The following is a 26,944-nucleotide window of genomic DNA, read 5'->3' as shown; positions in this document are numbered from 1 at the left end:
CTGATTCCTGCTACTGGGAGAAGTAGCTACCAACATTTCTATACCATTCCACATCATGTCTCAATGAAGTACCCATATACTAAAGTCAATTTGGCTATAATGGGGCTGAAAGTTGAGTTATCAATGTAAATTTTCTATCCAAGATTTGAAGAGAACACTATAATTAATGTGCCTTTCTGATCATCTTTCCTTGCCTCTGCACCATTTCAATCTCTTACATGGAAGGAAAGGAGAACTATTTCAAATAAGACTCAATGAGTAGGGTCTATTTTTCCAGATATGGTTTCTATTAGCTTGAGCATACAACATTTTAAAGTACTATTCCATTACCATAAGGAGTGGGGCAGACAGAAATGGTGCTGTTTCTTAAGGAATTATGAAGCCTGACTGTTTGGTATTTTCTATGCCAGGGAAAGGATCATGAACAAGAGACCAAAATATCACCATATAATACATAAAGCTATAGAAAATGCTGCTTAAACCCCCATTTGGAAGCAACACAAAAAATATTTCTTTTTTTTTTTTTTAACAGGCAGAGTGGATAGTGAAAGAGAGAGACAGAGAGAAAGGTCTTCCTTTTTGCTGTTGGTTCACCCTCCAATGGCTGCTGTGGCCGGCGCATTGTGCTGATCCGAAGCCAGGAGCCAGGTGCTTCTCCTGGTCTCCCATGCGGGTGCAGGGCCCAAAGACTTGGGTCATCCTCCACTGCCTTCCCGGGCCATAGCAGAGAGCTGGCCTGGAAGAGGGGCAACCGGGATAGAATCCGGCGCCCCAACCGGGACTAGAACCCCGTGTGCCGGCCCCGCAAGGCGGAGGATTAGCCTGTTGAGCCATGGCGCCAGCCCACAAAAAATATTTCTACTAGGTACATTCCCCCACAAAAGGGGAACAACCTGTTCCAAGCCAAAAAGTATGTTAAATTTAGTGTGACTCAAAGTCACACAAATGGTCATAGTTTAATAACCTGTTATACTTTATACAATTTGCTTTAAAATATGTTGACACAGAGGCAGGCATTGTGGCACAGAGGGTAAAGCCACCACCTACAAAGCCAGCACCCCATACGGGTGTGGGTTCATGTCCTGGCTGCTCCACTTCCAATCCAGCTCCCTGCTAATGTGCCTGGGAAAGCAGCAGGAAGATGGCCCAAAAGTTTGGGCCTCTGCCACCAATGTGGGAAACCTGGATAAAGCTCCTGGCAGAGCGTGGCTTAGCCCTGTCTGTTGCATCCACTTAGGGAATGAATGAATACATGGAAGACCGCCCTCACTCTCTCTGTATCTCTTTCAAATAAAATAAATAAACCTTTAAATATATCTTTAAAGAAATAAAATATGTTCAGACAGCATGATATGTATGTGCATGTAGTTTTAATATATACTTTTGGGGGCATTTAGTTAATATCTTAAGTATGCTAATCAGGAATAAATACTCTAGAGGTGATTTGTTAACATATCAAACATTCAGAAGCCTTTGCTCCAGAGGCCTCTACAATTATCAGTTTTGCCACCTTAATTCAGGAGGCCTAATTAGCTGAACATATGCTAGAAACAAATTTTTATTAATAAAATGAATGTTATTCAAGATGTATACCAGCCAGAAATGTCTCACCAACACTTCAGCCCACATAAGAACTGGGTATAAGAATTTAGTGGGTCTTACAGCCTATGCCACTCAGATGAGAATCTGAAACTTCCAGGTGAAAATAGGTCCTATGTCTTGGTCCATATTAGTGGATTTTGTCACTGGATACTGACTAGAAAGTTGACTGCAGGTGCTGGCACTGTGGCGTGGCAGGTAAAGCCACCGCCTGCCATGCCGGCATCCCATATGGGTGCCGGTTCGAGTCCCTGCTGCTCCACTTCTGATCCAGCTCTCTGCGGTGACCTGGGAAAGCAGTAGAAGATGGTCCAAGTCCTTGGGCCCCTGCACCCATGTGAGAGATCCAGAAGAAGTTCCTGGTTCCTGGCTTCAGATAGGCACAGCTCTGGCTGTTGCCACCATCTGGGGAGTGAACCAGTGGATGGAAGACCTCTCTCTCTGTGCCTCTCCTTCTCTCTCTGTGTAACTCTGACTTTCAACTAAATAAATAAATCTTAAAAAAAGAAAGTTGATTGCATCCTCTCATTAAAAACTACCCACTCTGCCTTGGCTGACATTTTCATAGAGGATGATGTCATGTACTCAAGGACAGAGAGCTGAGATGTCATTGAGACTATAGAAGAGGTTGTAAAACTGCTTTGATGTTTGTTTGTTAATGCATGCTTGTGTGTTTGAGAAAATCAAGCCTGAGGTTGGTGCTCGGTATAATATTCCCATCTGGTAATGAGACAGTACGAGAGGCCAATCTGTCACTCTCACATATCTCTGACTATTAGAAGGTATTAATATTTACTAAAAGGAATCTAATAATCAGGAACCACCAAAATGGCTTAGTTCTCTTCCCTCTGACTCCAGAAAAAAGAAAAACAATTCAAATCCTGTATGTTCATATAGTTACATTCTTCTTTCTCTTCTCAGGTGACTTACCAATTTTTTCATCTTCCTGTACCATTTTCCTCTCTTCTCTGAAAGCTCTGAGCCAGCGTATTTTCTCCTCCAGTTTCTTGGCAAAGAACAGATGTATCTCCTCAGTCTCCTTATTGTGAAGCTTGAAGGCATTCTTCATGCTGACATTAAAGTCATCGTCTCTGCCATCTTCAATGTCAACCACCTCATATTTATCCATGTCAATGCGGCCTTTGTAGTACAAGATGTCTCTCCGGATTAGGTCCTAGGTGGGAAGGAACAGAAGAATTTTGCTGGAGATACATCAATGTCAGTTCCAGGAGAGTTGGCATATAGGCATAGCAGGACACTAACATTATCATTGTTTTGGAATATCAATAGGGACTGGTTTGGTCTAAATTTGGGCAGGTTAGATTAACAATCTAATATGAGGGGCGGAGCCAAGATGGCGGATAGTGAGGACGTGTGCCTTACTTTGGGAAAATAAACTTTCATAAAAGTGGAACTACTGTAGCCTCAGGAAAAGACTCAAGAAAAAAAACTGCAGAGGAAACGCTTCCGGATCTTGTGGATGAGACACAGAGGACTTACAGGGAACCCACCGCGTGGAAAACCAACCGAGACAAGCCGAGCGGCAGCTGCGGGAGCGGAGCCAGAGCCACAGAATCTCGCCAGCGCGGGAACCCAGGAGGGTAAGACAAAGACCTGAGAAGTCCGAGACATTGGGGGGAGGGGGAACAGAGGCCTCTCCCTTCACTCACCAAGCAAAACAAAGAGCACCGCGATTTTACATATGTAAAGCTCAGCCAAACTCAGTATCTTTAGCGAAACTGGAGAACACATTGAGGGCTGCATAAACTCTTTGTGTGGTCCCAGGGGTAGATCAAACGAATACTCACAGAGGCTAGATTTCAACTACCCTCAACTCCACTCCCAACTGAGTCAAAAGAAAAAAAAAAAAAAGAGAGAGAGAGAGAGAGAGAGAGTATCCCAGCAAGGAGCAAGTATTCTGGGAGAGTCGCTCTTTACACAGCCTTAAACCTCAAGAAACAAGCATAGCTCTCTGGCCACACCCATCACAGCCCCTAAGGCTCCAACTAAACAGACAGCTCACTTAGAGGCATAGTATAACGAGAGAAAAAAAAAAAACAAAAACAAAAACACCACAAATTATCTCCAACATGCCAAGCAAGAAACATAGAAGCGGAGGTACCAAGAACAACGAAAGCACTATGACGCCCCCAGGTGATCAAGACACGCCAATGCAAGATTATGCAGATGAAGAGATAGAGCAAATGCAAGAAGCAGATTTTAAAAAATTCATAAGAACATTAAGAAGTTCTCAAAAACAAATTCTTGAACTACAGAAATCCTTAATGGACAAGATAGAAAATCTCTCCCGTGAAAATGAAATATTAAGGAGGAATCAAAATGAAATGAAAAAATTAGTGGAACAGGAAACTGCGATACTGGCAAAAAACATCAATGAAATGAAGAACTCAATAGATCAAATGGCAAACACATTAGAGAGCCTTAAAAACAGAATGGATGAAGCAGAAGAGAGAATATCGGAATTAGAAGACAGAGAACAGGAAAGGAAACAGTCAAATCAAAGAAAAGAAGAAGAAATCAGAAATCTAAAAAATACTGTCAGGAATCTACAGGATACTATTAAAAAACCCAACATTCGGGTTCTAGGTGTTCCTGAAGGCATGGAAAGGGAGAAAGGATTAGAAGGCCTTTTTAGTGAGATACTAGCAGAAAATTTCCCAGGTTTGGAGAAGGACAGTGACATCCTAGTACAGGAAGCTCATAGAACCCCTAATAAACATGATCAAAAGAGATCCTCACCACGACACGTCGTAATCAAACTCACCACAGTGAAACACAAAGAAAAGATCCTAAAATGTGCAAGAGAGAAACGCCAGATTACTCTCAGAGGATCTCCAATTAGACTTACAGCTGATTTCTCATCAGAAACCCTACAAGCCAGGAGAGAATGGCGAGATATAGCCCAGGTACTAAGAGAGAAAAACTGCCAGCCCAGAATATTATATCCTGCAAAGCTCTCATTTGTGAATGAAGGTGAAATTAAGACCTTTCACAGCAAACAGAAATTGAAAGAATTTGTCGCCACTCGTCCAGCCCTGCAAACGATGCTTAAAGATGTGTTACATACAGAAACACAGAAACACGGTCACCAATATGAAAGAAGGTAAAGGAAGGAAACCTCAGAGCAAAAGATCACAGGAATCTCAAACCATATATTAAAAAATATCTTTGGCAAATGGCAGGGCAAAGTTACTCCTTCTCAATAGTCACATTGAATGTTAATGGCTTGAACTGTCCAGTTAAAAGACACCGATTGGCCGATTGGGTTAAGGAACAAAACCCATCCTTTTGCTGCTTACAAGAAACCCATCTATCCAACAATGATCCATACAAGCTGAGAGTGAAAGGCTGGAAAAAGATATACCACGCCAACAGAAATGAAAAGAGAGCGGGCGTAGCCATCTTAATATCGGACAACATAAACTTTACCACAAAAACTGTTAGGAGAGACAAAGAGGGGCACTATATAATGATTAAGGGATCCATTCAACAGGAAGATATAACGATTCTCAACGTATATGCACCTAATTACAGGGCACCAGCTTATTTAAAAGACTTGTTAAGGGACTTAAAGGGAGACTTAGACCCCAATACAATAGTACTGGGGGACTTCAATACTCCACTCTCAGAGATAGACAGATCAACAGGACAGAAGATCAACAAGGAGACAGTAGATTTAAATGACACTATAGCCCAAATGGATCTAACAGACATCTACAGAACATTTCATCCTACATCTAAGGACTTTACATTCTTCTCAGCAGTACATGGAACCCTCTCTAGGATTGACCACATACTAGGCCATAAAGCAAGTCTCAGCAAATTCAAAAGAATTAGAATCATACCATGCAGCTTCTCAGACCACAAAGGAATGAAATTGGAAATTGGCAACTCAGGAATCCCTAGAGCATGTGCAAACACATGGAGATTGAACAACATGCTCCTGAATGAACAATGGGTCATAGAAGAAATTAAAAGAGAAATCAAAAATTTTCTGGAAGTAAATGAGGATAACAGCACAACATACCAAAACCTATGGGATACAACAAAAGCAGTGTTAAGAGGAAAGTTTATATCAATAGGTGCCTACATCAAGAAATTGGAAAGGCACCAAATAGATGAGCTTTCAAGCCATCTCAAGGATCTAGAAAATCTGCAGCAAACCAAACCCAAACCCAGTAGGAGAAGAGAAATAATTAAAATCAGAGAAGAAATCAACAGGATTGAATCCAAAAACACATTACAAAAAATCAGCCAAACGAGGAGCTGGTTTTTTGAAAAAATAAACAAAATTGACACCCCATTGGCCCAACTAACTAACAAAAGAAGAGAAAAGACCCAAATCAATAGGATCAGAGATGAAATGGGAAACGTAACAACAGACGCCACAGAAATAAAAAGAATCATCAGAAATTACTACAAGGACTTGTATGCCAGCAAACAGGGAAATCTATCAGAAATGGACAGATTCTTGGACACATACAACCTCCCTAAATTGAGCCAGGAAGACATAGAAAACCTAAACAGACCAATAACTGACACAGAAATTGAAACAGTAATAAAGGCCCTCCCAACAAAGAAAAGCCCAGGGCCAGACGGATTCACTGCTGAGTTCTACCAGACATTTAGAGAAGAACTAACTCCAATTCTTCTCAAACTATTCAGAGCAATCGAAAAAGAGGGAATCCTCCCAAATTCTTTCTATGAAGCCACCATCACCTTAATTCCTAAGCCAGAAAGAGATGCAACATTGAAAGAGAATTACAGACCAATATCCCTGATGAACATAGATGCAAAAATTCTCAATAAAATTCTGGCCAATAGAATGCAACAACACATCAGAAAGATCATCCACCCAGACCAAGTGGGATTCATCCCCGGTATGCAGGGATGGTTCAACATTCGCAAAACAATCAACGTAATACACTACATTAACAGACTGCAGAAGAAAAACCATATGATTCTCTCAATAGACGCAGAGAAAGCATTTGATAAAATACAACACCCTTTCATGATGAAAACTCTAAGCAAACTGGGTATGGAAGGAACATTCCTTAATACAATCAAAGCAATATATGAAAAACCCACGGCCAACATCCTATTGAATGGGGAAAAGTTGGAAGCATTTCCACTGAAATCTGGTACCAGACAGGGATGCCCTCTCTCACCACTGCTATTCAATATAGTTCTGGAAGTTTTGGCCAGAGCTATTAGGCAAGAAAAAGAAATTAAAGGGATACAAATCGGGAAGGACGAACTCAAACTATCCCTCTTTGCAGATGATATGATTCTTTATTTAGGGGACCCAAAGAACTCTACTAAGAGACTGCTGGAACTCATCGAAGAGTTTGGCAAAGTAGCAGGATATAAAATCAATGCACAAAAATCAACAGCCTTTGTATACACAGGCAATGCCACGGCTGAGGAAGAACTTCTAAAATCAATCCCATTCACAATAGCTACAAAAACAATCAAATACCTTGGAATAAACTTAACCAAGGACGTTAAAGATCTCTATGATGAAAACTACAAAACCTTACAGAAAGAAATAGAAGAGGATACCAAAAAATGGAGAAATCTTCCATGCTCATGGATTGGAAGAATCAATATCATCAAAATGTCTATCCTCCCAAAAGCAATTTATACATTCAATGCAATACCCATCAAGATCCCGAAGACCTTCTTCTCAGATCTGGAAAAAATGATGCTGAAATTCATATGGAGACACAGAAGACCTCGAATAGCCAAAGCAATCCTGTACAACAAAAACAAAGCCGGAGGCATCACAATACCTGATTTCAGGACATACTACAGGGCAGTTGTTATCAAAACAGCATGGTACTGGTACAGAAACAGATGGATAGACCAATGGAACAGAATAGAAACACCAGAAATCAATCCAAACATCTACAGCCAACTTATATTTGACCAAAGATCCAAATCTAATCCCTGGAATAAGGACAGTCTATTCAATAAATGGTGCTGGGAAAATTGGATTTCAATGTGCAGAAGCTTAAAGCAAGACCCATACCTTTCACCTTACACAAAAATTCACTCAACATGGATTAAAGACTTAAATCTACGACCCGAAACCATCAAATTATTAGAGAGCATTGGAGAAACCCTGCAAGATATAGGCACAGGCAAAGACTTCCTGGAAAATACTCCAACAGCACAGGCAGTCAAAACCAAAATTAACATTTGGGATTGCATCAAATTGAGAAGTTTCTGTACTTCAAAAGAAACAGTCAGGAAAGTGAAGAGGCAACCAACAGAATGGGAAAAAATATTCGCAAACTATACTACAGATAAAGGATTGATAACCAGAATCTACAAAGAAATCAAGAAAATCCACAACAACAAAACAAACAACCCACTTAAGAGATGGGCCAAGGACCTCAATAGACATTTTTCGAAAGAGGAAATCCAAATGGCCAACAGACACATGAAAAAATGTTCAAGATCACTAGCAATCAGAGAAATGCAAATCAAAACCACAATGAGGTTCCATCTCACCCCGGTGAGAATGGCTCACATTCAGAAATCTACCAACAACAGATGCTGGAGAGGATGTGGGGAAAAAGGGACACTAACCCACTGTTGGTGGGAATGCAAACTGGTTAAGCCACTATGGAAGTCTGTCTGGAGATTCCTCAGAAACCTGAACATAACCCTACCATTCAACCCAGCCATCCCACTCCTTGGAATTTACCCAAAGGAATTTAATTTGGCAAATAAAAAAGCCATCTGCACATTAATGTTTATTGCAGCTCAATTCACAATAGCTAAGACCTGGAACCAACCCAAATGCCCATCAACAGTAGACTGGATAAAGAAATTGTGGGACATGTACTCCATAGAATACTATACAGCAGTAAGAAACAATGAAACCCAGTCATTTGCAACAAGATGGAGCAATCTGGAAAACATCATGCTGAGTGAATTGAGCCAGTCCCAAAGAGAGAAATATCATTTGTTTTCCCTGATCTGTGACAACTGAGCGCCAAAGGGGAAACCTGTTGAAGTGAAATGGACACTATAAGCAACAATGAACTGATCAGCTCCTGTCCTGACTTTAGATGTACAATGTAATACTCTATCCTTTTTAGTATTTGTTGTTGTTGTTGTTGTTCTAGTACTATTGGTTGAACTCAGTAATTAACACACAATTATTCTCAGGTGTTTAAATTTTAACTGAAAAGTGATCCCTGTTAAATCTAAGAGTGGAAAAAGAGAGGGAGGAAATGAACAATTAGGAACATGCTCAATCGGACTGGCCGCAAATGGTGGAGTCAGAAATGTGCAGGGGATTCCAACACAATTCCATCAAGATGGCATGTACCAATGCCATCGCACTAGTCCAAGTGATCAATTTCAGCTCACAATTGATAGCTCCGATAGGTCTAAGAGTCAAAGAGATCACACAAACAAGACAAGTATCTGCTAATACTAACTGATAGAATCAAAAAGGGAGAGAAAGATCCAACATGGGAAGTGGGATACACAGCAGACTCATAGGATGGCAGATGTCCTAGACAGCACTCCGGCCTCAGAATCAGCCCTCAAGGCATTCAGATCTGGCTGAAGAGCCCATGAGAGTATAGCAGGCATGGAAAGCCAAGATATCATGGAAAAAAAAAAAGACCTAAATGAATGATCTCTGTGAATGAGATCCCAGTGGAAAGAACGGGGCCTTCAAAGAAGGAGGTACCCTTCTCCGAAGGGAGGAGAGAACCTCCACTTTGACTATGACCCTATCGGAACAATATCAAAGTCAGCGAACTCTAAAGGCTTCCATAGCCCTGGCAACTCATGACTAGAGCCCAGGGAGATTACTGACGCCATGAACAGGAGTGTCAAATTGTTAAGTCAGCAACAGGAGTCACTGTGTACTTACACCCCATGCGGGATCTGTCCCTAATGTGTCGTCTAAAGCCAAGTGATGCTAGGACTGGTACTGAAAGAGTATTTTTATACTTTGCGTTTCTGTGTGGGCGCAGACTGATGAGGTCTTTGCTAATTATATACTGAAGTGATCTTCTGTATATAAAGAGAATTGGAAATGAAAAAAAAAAAAACAAAACAACCTGGTGTTAAAATGGAAATGGCATAGAAAATTAATTATTTTGAAAAAAAAATTATGTAGGATCTCTGTCTTTAATGTGCTGTACATTGCTAATTAATGCTATAATTAGTAATCCAATGGTAGTTTTTTCACTTGATGTTGCTATATGGGCAAAATGTTGAAATCTTTACCTAGTATATACTAAACTGATCTTCTGTATACAAAGAGAATTGAAAATGAATCTTTACATGAATGGAAGGGGAGAGGGAGCGGGAGGGGGGAGGGTTGCGGGCGGGAGGGAAGTTATGGGAGGGGGGAAGCCATTGTAACCCATAAGCTATACTTTGGAAATTTATATTCATTAAATAAAAGTTTAATAAAAAAAAAACCAATCTAATATGGACAGGTAGGTTAAGTAGATACACTGAGAAAAAGCCTCTATCCCATATCAAAGGACCCCAGTGTTGATCCCTGGGTATGTTTCTAAGACTCTTGATGGAATGTAAATCATATAAGCACTACTAGCAAGGACTTTTCCAACATATTTGCAGGCTTACTAATGGCATGAAATGAGGTCATTTATTGCCTGGAGTATGCTCAGAAACCAATGCAGGACAATGATCCTGGATATCAGAGTGGGGATAAGTAATAAGAGTAACAAGGAGGCCACACGCTGCTGGCTGGGCAGGATTATTTAAAGGACTAACACTTAGCATTCTAAGGATGTTAGATAAGGCCTAGTCCAGGAAGAAAAAATGGAGGTAAGAAGAAGCTCACATATCAGCATAGATGAATCTCACACATCTTATGTGAAAAGTAAACATTATAGATGGATATAAACAGTATGTTGCTTACTTATTACTGTTGTTTTGCTCTTGTGCACAGAGAACTGGATTAATCCTAATTCTTGCCCATGACACACTCATTATTAGTCCAAGAATTGCACTCTTACTTATTTATTTACTTACTTATTGTTAAAATGCAATAAATATGACACAATCTAAAAGTAACAACCCTAAGTTATCCTTATATCCTAAATCGCATGCTCATCATTCCCCAGGTTTCTTTTCTTTATAGTTGCAAGTCATCTCTATCTGTTCCATTTAAAAGCATTAAAAACCATATCACATAATGTTTAGGGATACCAACATACATATTAAACTTACAAAGAAATACATAATAATAATATATACCCAAGAGAGTACTGAGCAGAAAATAGAGGACAAGAAAGGAAGGAAGGAAGGGAAGCAGAAGGAGAAGGGAGGAGAAAGACTGTATTTGTAATGAATTATTTCTTAAATTGGAGAATAAGTACATGGGTGCTTATTATATTTTTTGACAATTTTTTGAATGTCAAATACTTCATAAATTAGAAAAAGAAAACAGAGAAATAGATGAAAAGATGTATGAGCCAATGGAGTGTCAGCTCTCATAAGTCTTTCTCAGTGGCTTTTCAGTCCTTTCTCCTATAAGAATTGCCCTCATTCTCCTCTGACAGCACCTCCACACCTGGGATACATGATGTGGCTGAGTCTGGATGAAGACTGTCCTGACAGATGTTCTCTATTAGTCACAAGGGCTTTTTCTGGCTAATTCTCCATCCTTTCCGCTTGTATCTGGCCTTTCAGTCAACCTGACAGAATCAGAAATGCTTATTAATTTTAATTAACATAATACAGTTTAATTAAACCATTTCCATTCTACTGAATCGCCTGACATGCCTCACTTCTTAGCTGCAGGCTACCAACAAAAGATCTGCCTCTGGCCACCCACATTCCCAATCCTAACTCTTCATACTGAGCAGTACACTGAATTTTTTCAATAGAGCTAAGGAAGGATATCTTAAAAGATTTTCAACATAGCTCTGTCAACCTCAAAACCCCAGGCTGGGAAATATAAAGTTTGCTCTACAAAAACAACTATCACATTTTTCTTTTTCCTCCCATAATGATTGTCCATATAAATAAGCTAAGAATGCAGAGTTATGATCATTTGGTACCCTCAACATCAAATTCCCAGGAGAGGAGGGGATTAGCTGTACAGAGAGGGCCAGTGATGCCTCCAGCCTGTTTCAGAGCCTAGGTTTCTTTTACCATGTTCAAGGAACACAAGCTCAGTTTTGAACAGAAGGATGGAGTGGATCCTATAAACTGAATTCCACAATTCTCAGGAACAATTTGTGAGACAAATATACAAAAAGTACACCCTGTTAGGCTAACCTACCACAAAAGCACAATAAGCTATGGATAATGGATAGATGTAATCTGTCTTGATCTCAGAAGGAGATCTAGCTATCAAGATATCAGAAAGATCCTGAATTCTGTCTTATAATATGTAACACAGTCATGCAGATCTGGAAATTTAGTTCTGAACAACAGAACTAATAGGTTGGCGTATACCTTGCTAAAACATAGGCAGTCTCAATGTCCCTGTTCCCAAATTCGGTCTATAGCTTCCTTTCCCACAAACTGGTATGTCATAATCATTGTCAGTTTTCAACACCTTTGCCAGTTTCCAGAAATGGAAAGGATGTGCGTGATCTTGGAGCTACCTTACAAGCATCCACTGCACCTCCTATTATTACTATAAGTATTTAAGGATGACAAGGAGTAGCGAGACTTTCTGCTTCTGTGGTGGAGAATAGGACCAGAGAGAGGTATTATTAAAATTTTCCCGTTGCCTGCTATTCTTAGCTTCCTAGAGGGTTGAAAGTAAGTTTTTAAGCATAAGGTTAGTATAGGCCAAGTACAAGGATGTGACAGAAATGATTAAGTACTTGGGTTCCAGACACCCTCATAGGAGACCCAGATGGAGTTCCTGGATCTTGGCTTTGTCCTGTTCCAGACTTGGCTGTTTCAAGTATTAGCAGAGTGAAACAGTGGATGTAAGATTCTCTCTCTCTCTCTCTCTCTCTCTCTCTCTCTCTGCATGTTTTCCTCTCTGGCATTCTGCCTTTCAAATAAATAAATAAACCATTGAAAAATATGGTGAGTAAGTACTCAAAACATATTCTATTTATATCATCACAACTTTCCTACCTAATGAAATTTATCATTTTTTCAAAGATTTATTTATTTGAAAAGCACTTACAGAGCCACAGGAAGAGACAGACATATACAGAGACAGTTAGAAAATCTTCCATCCACTGGTTCACTCTCCAAATGGCTGCAACAACCAGTGCTAGGCCAACCTGAAGCCAGGAGCCTGGAACTCCATCCAGTTCACCCATGTGGGTGGCAGGGGTCTAGTCACTTGGGCCATCTTCTGCTGCTTTCACAGGCACATTAGCAAAGAGTTGGATAGGAAGTATACTGGAACTCACAGAAGCAGCTGGGACTCAAATTGGCACTCAGATGGTTGCCAGTGTTGCAGGCAAGCAGTGGCTTAACCTGCTGCACCACAATGCCAGCCCCAGAGTTTTTAATTTCTAATAGGATGCCAGTTTCCCTCCTTTTCTTTTATGTTCCTCTGAGTTAGAGGATATAAAGGGAGGTAGTATCTCTCCAATGAGAGTGTTGGCAGTCTGCAGACACCACGGCCCTGGCCCTAACCCATGGTCCCAGCAAGGGGCCTACTTCCATCCCTTATATTACATAATTCAAATAGCTTCTAGCCAGAACAGGTCATTTTGTGCAAATGACAGCTGCTGAGGAATTCAACTGTTCAGGATTACAGCCTGCCGCATTTATTTGTCAATAAAGACCACCTTTCCCGTGGTTAGAGGGGGTCCTGGTTTCTGTACCCCTTGCCTAGATCACCCCAGTTTTCTCTCCAGATCCTAAGGAAAGTACACAGAACTGGGACTGGGATTATCTTGCTTATCACTATATTCTAGTACCTATATGCAGTACCTGCTTAATAGTGACAACATAATTATAACAATAACAACAGCAGCAAGAGTGAACAGCTAAATAGCATATATTGTATATGAAGCACTACCATAAGTGCTTTGCATTTATTAATTTAAATAATCATCATAACAATCTTACAAGGTAGGGTCTATTATAAACTCATTTGATTAAGAATTATCAACATAGAGCAATTAAGAAACTTACCAGTAATAAAAGCTTCTAAGTGGCAGAACTGGCCTTTGAGTCCAGGCTCTCTGGCTCTAAAATTTGTCCTTTGGTTTAACTAATGTTCTATATTGTCTTCTAATAAAAACTTGCCATATGAATGATTAGTAATATTGCATATACACTACTATAACAATAATAGCTAACATCTATTAAGTAATAACTATGCATCTCTATTGTCTCATTTAAGCCTCACTGTCTTCCTTCATTGTAGATTCTACTATCATTCATATTTTGAAAATGAGGGGGATAACTTTAACCACAGAGAGTTTGTTCAAGATCATATAGCTCATGGTAGAAAAGGGATTGGTGACCTCTAGTCTGATGCTAGCACCTATGCTCTTAACATTATACTTCACTGCTTCCCATTACCACAGGGGGTTCCCCCAAAACTTCTAAGCATAAGTTCTACCATTATCCTCAGCTGACATTTAAGAAAATAAGGAGAACATTACAGAACTGGATCTATGTTACACGAGTCAATAAGGGATAGAATAGAGTCTGATATCCTGGTAATCTGTCTTCAAATCCCCATCTTCTTTCTGTTCTGTTCTGTTCTGTTCTATGCCCATATGTGTTGCTATTGCTATATTTCTGAGTTGTCCGAAGTGGCTCATCCTCTACTTCTGGACCTTCAGTGTAAAAAGAAACCATGGAAATGTAGGAACTTCCCTGATCAGAAGTCCTCTTTCAGCATGCTGTTTAGTTCTGATCTCTCAGAATATCGTGTAAGCAGCAGAAATGCAGAACAATTATGACACAGGGGACAAGAAAGCATATCCAGACTGGTACTACTGAGAACAGAGGATTCAGAGAAAAGATTGTTTAGGGAAACTACAAGGCTGTAAAGACATTAGCAAATGACTGGGGAAACAGACTCTACTCCCTTCCACAGTAAATAGTGAAAGAGAGAAAAAGAAAACAACAAGGAAAAAATCTACACAAAGCATCAAAATAATCACATCAGGAAGAAAATAACAAAATATGTGCAAAACCTAAATAACAAAGACAATGAGGCAAGGCAGCAGAGACAGCTATCTCAGAGGATAAGAAAGAGAAAAAAAAGAGTATTATCTAGATTTTTTGAAAGAAAAATGACAAGGAAAGAGAAGGGAAAGCAAAAGTTAGAGAAGAGGTCACATGTCACATGATTAAAAGCCAACAGTGTCTTTCCCATGTATTGCAGTTGTCATCTTAAAAGTACCTTCACACACACACACACACAAAGAGAGAGAGAGAGAGAAACAAGCTACAAGCTGTACAAGCTGCACAAGCTGTTCAAGTTGTTCTAAGTGGCTCATTCAATTACAAATCCCAATATAGAAAATGTGTAAGTTTCTACATAAGTGACTGGGAATTAAGAGAATCTTAAGAGTTCAATAGGAATTGGGCCACATGACCTTAAGTGCAGATCAGATAGTTAGCTAACACTTAGGTACACCTAGTACTGGGGACCTCAATACCATACAATGCTGCCTATTGCTTTGTTGGGAGTGGGAGAAGACTAAGATTAATGAGCACTCCAGGTGCTAGGTACATTATCATGCATTTTATATGTATCAACTTTATTCTTCACAACAATCTTATAGTTATTTTCCACATTTTACAAATTATATAATGAAGGTACAGGAAGGAACAAATCAATTGCTACAAATCACATGGTTAGTGAGTGTTTAGAATCAGCATTTGAGCCCAGAGTTCTTTAACTATAATAGTTAATGCTTTACCATCACTCAACATTGTATCTCTCTGCAAGTAAATGATGGTAGAATCTGAAATGACAGGCTGAAATTCATGCTCTGTCCACTAAAATCCTCCCATCAACCTACCTAGCAATTGGAAAAATTGAAATGAGTTGTATGACTTGCTCTTAGGAAATCAGTGCTGAGCCCCTGTGGCCACTGCATTTCTGTCTTTTTTAAGATTTATTTATTTATTTGAAAGGCAGAGTTAGAGAGAGGCAGAAGCAGAGAGAGAAGTCTTCCATCCATTGGTTCACTACCCAAATGGCTGCAAAGGCCGGAGCTGGGCCAATTCAGGCCAAGCCAGGACCCAGGACCTTCTTCCAGGTCTCCCATGTGGGTGCAGGGGCTACTTTCCCAAGCCATAGCAAAGAACTGTATCAGAACTGGAGCAGCTGGGACTCAAACTAGTGTCTATTTGGAATGCCAGCACTACAGGTGGTGGCTTTACCCACTACCCCATAATGCCGGCCCCACTACTGCATCTCTTTCTAAATATGTACATATTGTTAAATAATTTATTTAAATATTCACACACATTCAATGGCAATAATGACATAGAAGTTATCAGTGTGGAATCTGGAACCAGCTTGCCTGGATTCAATTTTGATTCTGTCAGTCATTGTCTCACATCATATATCTTTGAAATGGGAATAATAATAGTACCTACCCCATAGGTTTGTTGCGAGAATTAAAGAATGTTCCTTTCTGTCTGTCTTATATTTTTAAAAATCTATTTGAGAAGCAGAGGGAGAAACACAGAGAGCTCCCATTTGCTAGGTTAACTTTCCAAATGCCTTAACAGTGGTGACTGAAGATAGGAGTCAAGAATGAAACCTATGTTTTCCATGTCGGTGGCAGGAACCCATTTACTAGAGCCATCAGCATTGCCTCCTAGGAATTGCACTGGCAAGAAGGTGTAGTCAGGAGCCAGAGCTGGGACTCAAACCCAGGCACTTGAACATGGGATGTAGGTGTCTTAATTGCAAGTTCTTAGAAGAGCATCACAGACACACTCAATCAGTGCTAGTTCATTGTTATCCTTTTTTCAATCTATATTTTACAGGCAATATTATTTTCTCTTTTGAAAGCTGATACATTTTCTTATCTATAAGTGTTCTCATAGATTTTCTGGGACACATAATTCTGCCAAGTTTACCTATAGCAATTCCCCCCAGAGACATACGAGAATTATTTCAGTGCTCAGAAATCTATGTAGTTTTAAATTACGTTACACGTAAATTCTATTAGGCTACAAGCCTTAAAAAGGCATAGCAGGGTGGCATAGAGTAAGGGCACAATAAATATTTCGAGTATAAAAGAATTCACAGCAGTGATGTGTTTTCTTACAATATCAGATCCTTTGGGCTTCAATTCATTTTATTCAAGGTTTATGCTCTCTTTTCCTAGACAGAGAAGGAATTTACATTCTTCTGTTAATACTAAATTGTCTGCCTCAAGCAGGGCATTTTCATACTATCATTTCTTTTTTTGTCATTATTTGAACAGATCTTTAAAAATGATTTATAATGTCTTAAACATTTTAAAACTAACTTTGACTCACTCTGGGATTCATGAAGCTAGTGTTGTAGCTACTGTTAACATATCATATGCAGAAGGCTATATATTACCTAGTCACTTGCTAGGAGCCTTGTTCCTCTTCATTTTAAATATGTGCTTATCAGGAAGCTTAATGTAGTTGCCTTTGATAATTTAGCTGGTTTGCTCCCCCTTTTCTTCCTTATAAAAAAGGATGCAAAGCTTTCATTTTTATTTTTTAAGACTTATTTTATTTATTTGAAAGGCAGAGTAAGAGAGAGAGAGAGACAGAGAGATCTTCCATCCACTGAGTCACTCCCCAAATGGCTTTAATGGTCCAAAGCCAAGAGCCTGGAATTCCATCTGTGTCTCTCATGTGGGTGGCAGGGGCCAAAGTACTTGGACCATCTTTTGCTGCTTTTTCAGGTGTATTAGCAGGGAGCTGGATCAGAAGCAGAACAGCCAGGATCAGCACTCAAATGAGATGCAGTGGCTTAACCTGCTGCAGCACAACACGGGCCCTGATATAAAGCTTTCAGACATCCATTTAAATTGTGTGTCTGAGGTGAAGCCCCACCCTCTTTGCCTTAGTCCTGGTCCTTGCCTTTCCTTTTCCAAAGGAATCTGCACCTCTAGGAAGCTCTGTTCATTCTTCCCAGCTTTGGTAATGGCAACATTTCCCCGAAACAACTCAGTGGACAAAATACTTCATCATTTTGAAAACCTCCTTTGGGTCCCATGATCATTTTTCCAAAGTATACACCCTATCTGCTAAATGGCCTATCACAGATAAGAAACTGAAGTCTTTAACCACAGCCTCAACAAAAACATCAGTTTTAAAGGCCTGTAAGCAATTAGTTCATAGCTGCTCATGCTATGACAAACCAATGTTAAGGAGACCTCAGTATGCAGAGTTAGTAGCTTTTATTTTCCAGATGCTAGGCTAGTGTTGCTTTGGGAAGAAAGTCTGTGGTTCTTGCCAGAGCAAGAGAGCTCCCATCAGAAAGAAAATGTACCTGCTTCTCTCATCCTGCCAGCTAGGTTGGTTTGAACTCTCAAGTACTCCACTGACTCTCATTTTCTTCCTAATCATTGTCACTTGCTAGTTGGGCTAGAGTTGATTCACCACTCCATATTGGTCTTCTGCTGTATTTTGGCTAGTAAACTAGCCTTAGTTGACAGATTAACAGGATCTGGGGGAAGTGGTAAACCCCCAAATAAAACAGGTTCCTAATTGTTTGCTGTCTTTATCTGTGACTAATTTTTCTGAGCATGAACATATCTTATTCAGAAAAATGAGACCATGCCGGCTGGTGACAGGTAATATACTGAGAATATCCTTGGGTGTCCAAACTAACCCCCCAAAATCCCACCTCCTGGAGTGGCATTTTGACATAAGGGTTAAGCTGCTGCCTGCAATGCCAGCATTCCATATGGGTAGTGTTTGAGTCCTGGCTGCTCCATTTCAAATCCAGCTCCCTATTAATGTGTCCGTGTCCCTGTACCCATGTGGGAGACCTGAATGAAATTTGTGGCTACTGGCTTTGGCCTGGACTAGTGCTGGCCTTTGTGGCCATTTAAGGGAGTCAACCAGCAAATGGACGAACTATCTCTTTCTTTAACTCTGCCTTTGAAATCAATCAACTTTAAAAAAAAAAAAAACACTTCAGATTTTATTGAAGTCCTGGGAAAAGCTGGGGGGAGCAATAAAGAAGGCACTGCTCCAGATTCAAAAATTTTTTCTTCCAGGGTCAGCTCTAGAATGAGGTAGTTATCCCCATTAACTAGATGTCTTTTGTTTCCAGAGCTGGAATTCAGAGCTTATCACCTAACACTAAGGCAGTATGAACCAAGTTGTTCCCTCAATTCACTGTAGAAGGCAAATCAGTAAAAATGTGATACAAGAGATGGCATATGCAAACACACGCAGAGAACAGGATTTAAAGTTAACTGAAAATATATCTTAGTAAAAAATAAGAATGGGAATAGGAGAAGGGGGAGGAAGAAGGGTGAATGTGCAGGTAGGGTGGGAAAAATCACTATGTTCCTAAATTTGTATTTATGAAATGCATTCAGTTTGCATATCTTAAATAAAAGGTTTCTGGGAAAAATAAAATAAACGTGTGGTTCATGTTCTAGTCCAGAAAACAAATTGGTGTTGAATGTTATGTTTTATGACTCAGCACTTGCTACTGGGTGAGGGAGAGGGCAAAGAGACTGCATGATGGAGAAAGTCAAAGTTGGACAGTGGATTTGGGAAGTTATTTCCAGCACTCTCATACATTTTTTCTGACTTTTTTTTACCTGCCTTCTCCTTTTCTTGTCCCAAATTTTTCCCAGTCAGTCAAGAGAACCAAAATTGGTCTCAACTCCCTGTCCTGAGTGAGGAGGCAGGGGGAACAATATCCTATAAGGAGGAATGAAAACACGTCCCATATCCTATCCCTCATTCAAGGATGCCAAGAAATGAACATTCACAGAATTATCCAGGAGTCAGTGACAAGAAAAAAGACTCTCCTCAAGGATTATAGAGAAGGGAGGGTGGGGGAGAGCATGGTTGGGAGTCGTGGGGAACTGATGTACCTTGTGTAGGAATTAGATAAATACACGGGGGAAATTCCTATATTACAAAGGTACCTACCTGTCTGGGTAAAAGTAGGAGGCCCCTTCTTAGTTCCTAGGGCATGGAGGGGCCAAGTGGTCAGAGACATTAGAGTGGAAATGGGGAAAGGTACTCAAGGAAGCTACCGTTTACCAACTGTGATAGAAATACCTCATATTTTTAATAACTGGTACAAACTAGCAGACTCTCAGCTCCAGATATAAAGGAGTAAGAGGGATCACCATAAGGGTCATGAGGATAAAGGGTAAACAAACCCCACTAACACAATATATTCTAACTTCAAGATTTCATTGTCCACAAGCCAGCATTGCCTGTAATATGCAGTGCTCCTGATATGCCAATCTCCTGTCTATTTCTCTCCCAGCAGTTTGTGCCAACACCCTTGAGAGCGTGGGTGATGGAGAAGTGGCTAGTATCCCCTGCGGGGCCCATTTCCCTCAGGGAAGAAGGGGGCGGGGTTACCTTCTTGCAGAGGACCATCTGGTGGTCAAACAGGAAGAAGACCCGCTGTTGGTTGCGGCCGTAGGGCTGGTAGATCCAGGCCATCTCCCCAGTGTAGATCAGCTCCGAGCTCCTGTCTAGGATGTCCTCGCCCTGGGAAGCACATGTGATGGTAAGAAGCAGTGGGGCAAGTGGGATGGTCCTGTACCCTACCTGGAGGCACCCCAGCCTGAGAGTAGATTAGGATAGGAAGATTCCAGGAAAGGCCTAGTGAGGAATAAGGGAGAAGTGACTATTGGGAATCCTCAAAAGGCTTCACAACTCCTGAGAAGTTTCCAACTTCCTGAGACAATTCATATTCTTGTTCGCTTTGAAGCCAAATGAGCCCCACCTTCAAGGACTGCTGTAACTTCTCTATGTCTGTTGCCCTCTGGCCCTAGAGGAATCAGTTGCCATGAGTTCATTTATTCCCATTCATTCTCATTGTCTCCTCCCTCTCCTTGCACTACCCCCTGCCCATCTCTCTTTTTCTCTCTCTCTGAATCTTTCTCATTCTTCCTTTATCTTATTTCCTATGAAGCTCCCTTTCAGTCCTAGTCTCTCAATTCCTGCCCTGGTCCCTTGGTCTCTCTCTCTCTCTTTTTTTTTTTTTTTTGGACAGGCAGAGTGGACAGTGAGATAGAGAGACAGAAAGGTCTTCCTTTGCTGTTGGTTCACCCTCCAATGGCTGCCGCGGCCAGCGCACCGCACTGATCCGAAGGCAGGAGCCAGGTGCTTCTCCTGGTCTCCCATGCGGGTGCAGGGCCCAAGCACTTGGGCCATCCTCCACTGCACTCCCGGGCCATAGCAGAGAGCTGGACTGGAAGAGGGGCAACCGGGACAGAATCCGGTGCCCTGACCGGGACTAGAACCCCTTGGTCTCTTTCTAATACTCAAAGAGTAAGCCTGACCAGGTGGTAGAAATCTCTGTTTCCCAGATGAGTGGAAGTGACAAGGAAGAGCAAGCAAAAATATGATGACAAGAGGGAGAAAAACAGAATCCACTTATAATTAATTATTTTTATCTCCTCTCAGTTCATTAAAATCTATTGATTAAATAGGAAATTTCATGGCTGCATATTTCAGTTGCTCTGTTATCCATAGAGCCTGGGACTGATTCTCTTTGCTACACTGTGTCAGACAAACATATACACACAAATCACCAAGAAACATCAACTCATCAACTCCTGGCTAATTCAGTTCCACAGAGTCTCCAAGGGCAATTCTGCTAGGTCACAAGTATGTTGGTGGTGTCTGTCAGGAAAGGAGTTCACATCTCAGTGGAGGACATTAGTGCAGATGTGCTCAGAAATCATAGAACACAAGACAAACCACACCAAAAAAATGGTCACAGTGAATATTACAATGGGTATAAATACCAGTAACCTTAATTTAAAAGTAATTAATTAAGAAATATTTCCTGAGCACCTATATAGGCATTGTAGACACTCTTCACTTAATCTCTTCTGAGCCTCACAAGAGCACTGTAAGGCAGATCTTCTTGCTCCTTTACAGTTTGAGATACAGAAAGGATCAAATGGTAAGCGAAATTTGCTTGGCTAGGCAGCTATAGATCCATGATCCTACCCCAGTGCCTATGGCTCCAGAAAGTATACTCATTCCTTCCACTACATTAAAATTAAGTACACTAAATTTCTGTAGGCCAAAAACACCACTGGAGGCTCAGTCCTTTCTCACTATGGGTCTCAGTTTTCCCAGCTGTTAAGTCAGGTGTATGAGGATGATTGTTACAATCCCAGCTCTCATATTCTGATGCTAATATTTCAGCATCATACTCAAAAGCTTAAAGATAAGGTGAGAGATCCTCCCAGAAATAATCAGAGGCAAACAGCCCAGGCAGGGTAGTGGGCCACTAAAAGGCATCTGGATATAGTATTTTTGAGCATACGTTTATTTTTTCCTAGTCTAAGGGATGGAAAGGGAAAAGGGGAGCTCATTCTTCTTTTTTGAGATTTATTTATTTATTTGAAGTCAGAGTAACACAGAGAGAAAAGGAGAGGCGGGGGTAGAGGGGGCCTTCCATTCATTGGTTCACTCCCCAATTGGTTGCCATGGCCAGAGCTGCACCGATCCAAAGCCAGGAGCCAGGAGCTTCTCCCAGGTCTCCCACACGGGTGCAGGGGCCAAAGGACTTGGGCCATCTTCTACTGCTTTCCCAGTCCATAGCAGAGAGCTGGATCGGAAGTGGAGCAGCCGGGACTCGAACTGGAACCCATATAGGATGCTGGCACTGCAGGTGGCAGCTTTACACGCTATGCCACAGCACTGTCCCCAGAATTATTTTTTAATTGTAGAACCTGAGGGAAACTCAGAAATATTGCTTCAATTCTAGCCTCCATGTTTAACTTCAGGATTACCTGGGAACTAGGTAAACATTCCTTCTTGAGGAACTAACATACCACCACTGAATCACCAGTGCTCTAAGTCTAGAAGAAAAAGATCCCAGCACTGGAGAGCTGTTGGGGAAACTGAAAGTAGAATCAGTCCACTGTGCCTTATTCTGATGCAGATTAGGAATATGTGCCATAGTCCAATTCGAATATACATAAAGTGAAAGAAAACTATCAAGGTGGGAGGGGGTTGGAAGGGCAATACCACAAAAAAGTGGCTAGAATTATGTTAATGGTATACACGTGAACCTGAGGATAATAAGATCGGGATGACTACTCATTCAGTATTATCTGATCCACCTCTGTACCGGTTAGGAACACTAACTCTACAAGAAGTACTTGTTACCTGTAACTTCACCAGGCAAAAAAAAACCTTTAAAAAATACAGCTCTATTCTCACCAGGCAAACTGACCTTGGCCAACTACCATATTCATTTTGGGCCTCAATTTCCTCACCTGTAAAATGAGGATAATAACAGTACCAACCAATCTAATTTGGATGTTGTGAAGATTATTGAAGTACGTATTTTGAAAATTTGATATCCTTGCATATAAGGGGTCCTTCAAGAGGTCATGGGAAATGAATATTATGAAAAAACTTTGCATGAATTTCAAATAATTCCATTTTCCATGAACTTTTTGAAGTCCCCACATATATATTCTGTCTCCTACAAGACAACAATTTCACAAGGAGCTTATTACTATTATCCTAAATACTAAGGTCAGAGAAATTGGAAGGAATTTGCCCAAACAGGAAGAATCCAGGTTTGACTCCTTCCACAGTTTATGCTCTTAATCACTAAACGACATTAGAATGATGAACAACCCCATCTGCCCTCCAGCAGAACAACCAATTGCTCTGGAATATTTCTGAGGTGAGAATATCAGAAGACTCGGGGCCGGAGTCCACTGCTGCTAACAAACTCATTCTATATACTTAAGAAAGTAGCTTACATTCTCTTAAACTGTTTCCTCATTTGTAGCATGGAGATAATATGACAGCTCCTGTTTGGTCCACTCCACATGGCTGCCTGAGAGCATTGAAACAGTTCACACAAGGGAAAGGGACTCTTTTATTATTCAGTTGTTATCTTGCCTCTTCTGTAAGGTAACTATATATCTTTTTGTCTTGCAGCAAAAAGTATAACATATTCCTACTGCCTCCCCCATGAGACTTTTGTTCCATTTCTCTAGGATTTTATTCTCTCTGATAGGAATGTATCTGTCCCTATTAGATGGCCAAGGCCATACCTTATCCATTTCAATATTCCCAGTGCTTAGTATAGGGCCTGACAGAGAGATATCCAAAACTTAAATCTCCTAGTATCACATATTTGCTTAAAACCCCTCAGTGATTCTCATCTCACTCAAACTAAAAGCAAAAATTCTAAGAGAACATGATCTGACCGCCTATTACTTCCCTTGATCTCATCTGCTTCAACTCTCTCCCTCACTCATATATTCTGGCCACACTGGTCTCCTTACTACTTCATGAGCACATACTCTCATGCTTCATGGAATTTGTCCATGCTCTTCACCTTGCCTGAAATGAAAGCCACATTGCTTGCTTCTCCATCATTTTCAGGTCTTTTCTCAAATATGACCTCCTCAAATATCACCTACCTCATCAGCCTAGCCTGTTTCATAGACTTTATTATTACCTGATAATATATTACATGTTTGTTGCCACTCTCCCATACTGCCATGTAAATTCAATCAGGATAGGGTCTTTGTCCTTTACCTATTGGTAAAGGCTTTGACACAGAGTAGGTGTTCAATAAATATTTGTTTAACACAACCAAAAACTACCCAAAGCTTTCTTACCAGTTCATCTACCTCACTTCCTTGAGGCCAAAGCCTCACTGAAGAGGTTTTACCCCGTTCTAATGTATTTTAATTCTATTTTATCCCAATTCTAATTCACCCCATTCTGCCTGACTTCACTTCAGTCTAATTACAGGCCAATTGATGTGTGGCTGCGTTTCTCTGAACAGATACAGAGAAAGAAGACAATGGAAATGACATCTTTTCCCGTCAAGTTTATTTTTACTGCTGCCTACTGACAGGAGGGCAGGAAAATAGCAAATCCATTCAGCCCCACATTTCATCTTCTGGTCCCAGGAGAATGCCTCAGCAAGCCACCTTAGCTTTCAAATAGATTATTTTGCTGCCTTCATCAGGTTGGGTCTCCAAATTTCTCTGGATTCAATCATTTAATGGTAAACTGGAACAGGCCCTTGGGTATAACACAACTAGACTGCAAGGGCAAGGGTGCCATGAGGAAGAAACCATAACTACATACAGTCAAGCTTCTAAACATGAGCTGCAACTTGTGCTCCTGCTAAAAATCTCCAGAGGGGAAAAAAGCATTAAAAAGAAACTGTCAGAGATATGTTCCCTTCCCCTTCCTTTCAAGTGGATTTAATGACTGTGAAAGCTGTCAAAGTGACAGCTCAATCGAACTTCGGCATGAAAGAATTCAGAAATGGAAATTTCCCAGAAACTGTGGTCCTTGGAACAGGTTCTCTCCCTGCTGCTTCTCCAAACTGCTCTAATGTGTTGATTATTACTTAGAGGGATGGGTGACACTTTCACTCATCTACTTATTTTTCAGGAGACTTGAAGAGTGGGACAAGGGTCAGGTACTTCATGAACTCTATAGTCCCCATAGCATGGCAGGAAGCAGGGATAATAACTGGAGCTAGGATAAAGAGACCCAAAATGTTAATGGAGTAAGCTGAAGGAAGAGCCAGGCCTTGATAGTAAGGCTTCCTGCTCTCCAGTCAAACACTGCTTTCACACCAATTGCTTGTGTGCCACCTATCCTTCCAATTCCTCCCAATCCTTCTTAAAGGATATTGAGCTCTGAAGAGTTCTCCTATGATTCCTCTTTTTCATTTGATAAGTGAAACTGAAATTATCACACAGATGCTTCTGACAGCTACCCTGTTTATTCAAATATCTGAGAAGCAAGGAGGGTTTTAGAGACAGCAAGCATTACTTCTTTCTTATGATTTGCAAGGGTTGTCCATTGTATTCATCAGCAATTTGGCAAGAAATCGCTCTTTCTCTCTTGCTCTTTCTCTGCCTGTTCAGCTTCTTGAGCTGGTAGAATGTACTTAGACACTATACAAGGATAGCATGAAGTGTCTAAGTCCTGTTGTTTTTTTCTCCCGCAAGAATCTACCTTTACCCTGATGGGAATTTGAATGCCTCTCCTCAATGTGGTCTCAAGGTCTCATTTAAATATAGATTCTTTATTGGAAAAACAAGCCCCTGTAGTACCACAAAGGACAATAGTTGGGCTACAGGAGGCAGGATGTTAGAGGAGAATATGGTGCAGTAATGAAAAGAACATCACACAGAGAATCAAGAGACTAGGTTCAAGTTACACCTTTGACACCCACTTGCTGTGGCCTTGATCAGGAATAGGCCTCTTTGCTTATCATTCTCCTATCATCATTACAAGTTCTGTGAGGGTGAGTGAGAGTATGCCTGAGAGTATGTATGTCTGGACACACACAAGCATGGTCAGGATTGTAGAGTGAGTCCTCTAAGAGCCCTAGTGACTCTGGCATTATAGAAGTCTTTAAGACCATATATAATAAACATGATAGATACTTCAAAAGCCTTAACCTCCAAAACATACCTATCACACCTTACAGGAAGAAAGGATCTCTACAGGGGAAATCTTCCAGAGCTAGCAAGTTCCATAGTGATCCCAGAGTCTGAGCAGGGGACCATGAGGCATTTTTTCTACTTACCAGTTGTTATAGACTGAATGTTTGTGTCTTCTCAAAATTCATGTGCTGAAACCTAATCCCCAATGTGATGGTTTTTGGAGGTGAGGTGTTTGGGAGGTGATTAAGTCATGAGAGCAGAGCTGTCACAGATAGGATTAGTGCTCTTATAAGGGACCCTAGGGAGCTAACTTGTCCTTTCTGCCATGTGAGGACACAGCAAGAAGATGGTCATCAGTGAACCAGGAAGTGGGCCCTTACCAGACATTTAATCTAGCAGCATCTTGATCCTGGGCTTCCTAGTCTTCAGAAGGGTGAGAAATTAGTTTATAAGTCACTCAACAGCCCAAATGGACAAAGACAAAAATTTAGATAAAGAATGGGTTCAGGGGGCAGGGCTGTGGCATAGCGGGTTAAGACATTGTCTGGGGTCCAGCACCATGGCTCATTTGGTTGATCCTCCGCCTGCGGTACCAGCATCCCATATGGGCACCAGGTTCTAGTCCCGGTTGCTCCTCTTTCAGTCCAGCTCTCTGCTGTGGCCCAGGAGGGCAGTGGAGGATGGCCCAAGTGCTTGGGTCCCTGAGCCCGCATGGGAGACCAGGAAGAAGCACCTGGCTCCTGGCTTCGGATCGGTGCAGCACCAGC

At 41.0% G+C, this 26,944-nt stretch overlaps 1 protein-coding gene across 2 annotated transcripts in view; it reads right to left on the bottom strand.

Annotated features, from left to right (window-relative positions):
* The window catches only part of ARHGEF9 (Cdc42 guanine nucleotide exchange factor 9), a 137,604-nt gene that overhangs the window by 12,595 nt on the left and 98,065 nt on the right, over positions 1 to 26,944 (bottom strand). The window contains exons 7-8 of one of the 2 annotated variants that reach the window (XM_062183233.1): positions 20,128 to 20,259; positions 2,530 to 2,773 (exon numbers count right to left, since the gene is read on the bottom strand). In XM_062183233.1, the coding sequence (XP_062039217.1) occupies positions 2,530 to 2,773; positions 20,128 to 20,259 (376 nt within the window). The remainder of the gene's footprint in view (positions 1 to 2,529; positions 2,774 to 20,127; positions 20,260 to 26,944) is intronic. The other variant, XM_062183234.1, reaches the window with a different exon arrangement.

Source organism: Lepus europaeus, chromosome X (genome assembly GCF_033115175.1).
Source record: "Lepus europaeus isolate LE1 chromosome X, mLepTim1.pri, whole genome shotgun sequence".
In the NCBI taxonomy this organism is placed as follows: domain Eukaryota; kingdom Metazoa; phylum Chordata; class Mammalia; order Lagomorpha; family Leporidae; genus Lepus; species Lepus europaeus.
This window is presented reverse-complemented; position numbering and strand designations above follow the sequence as displayed.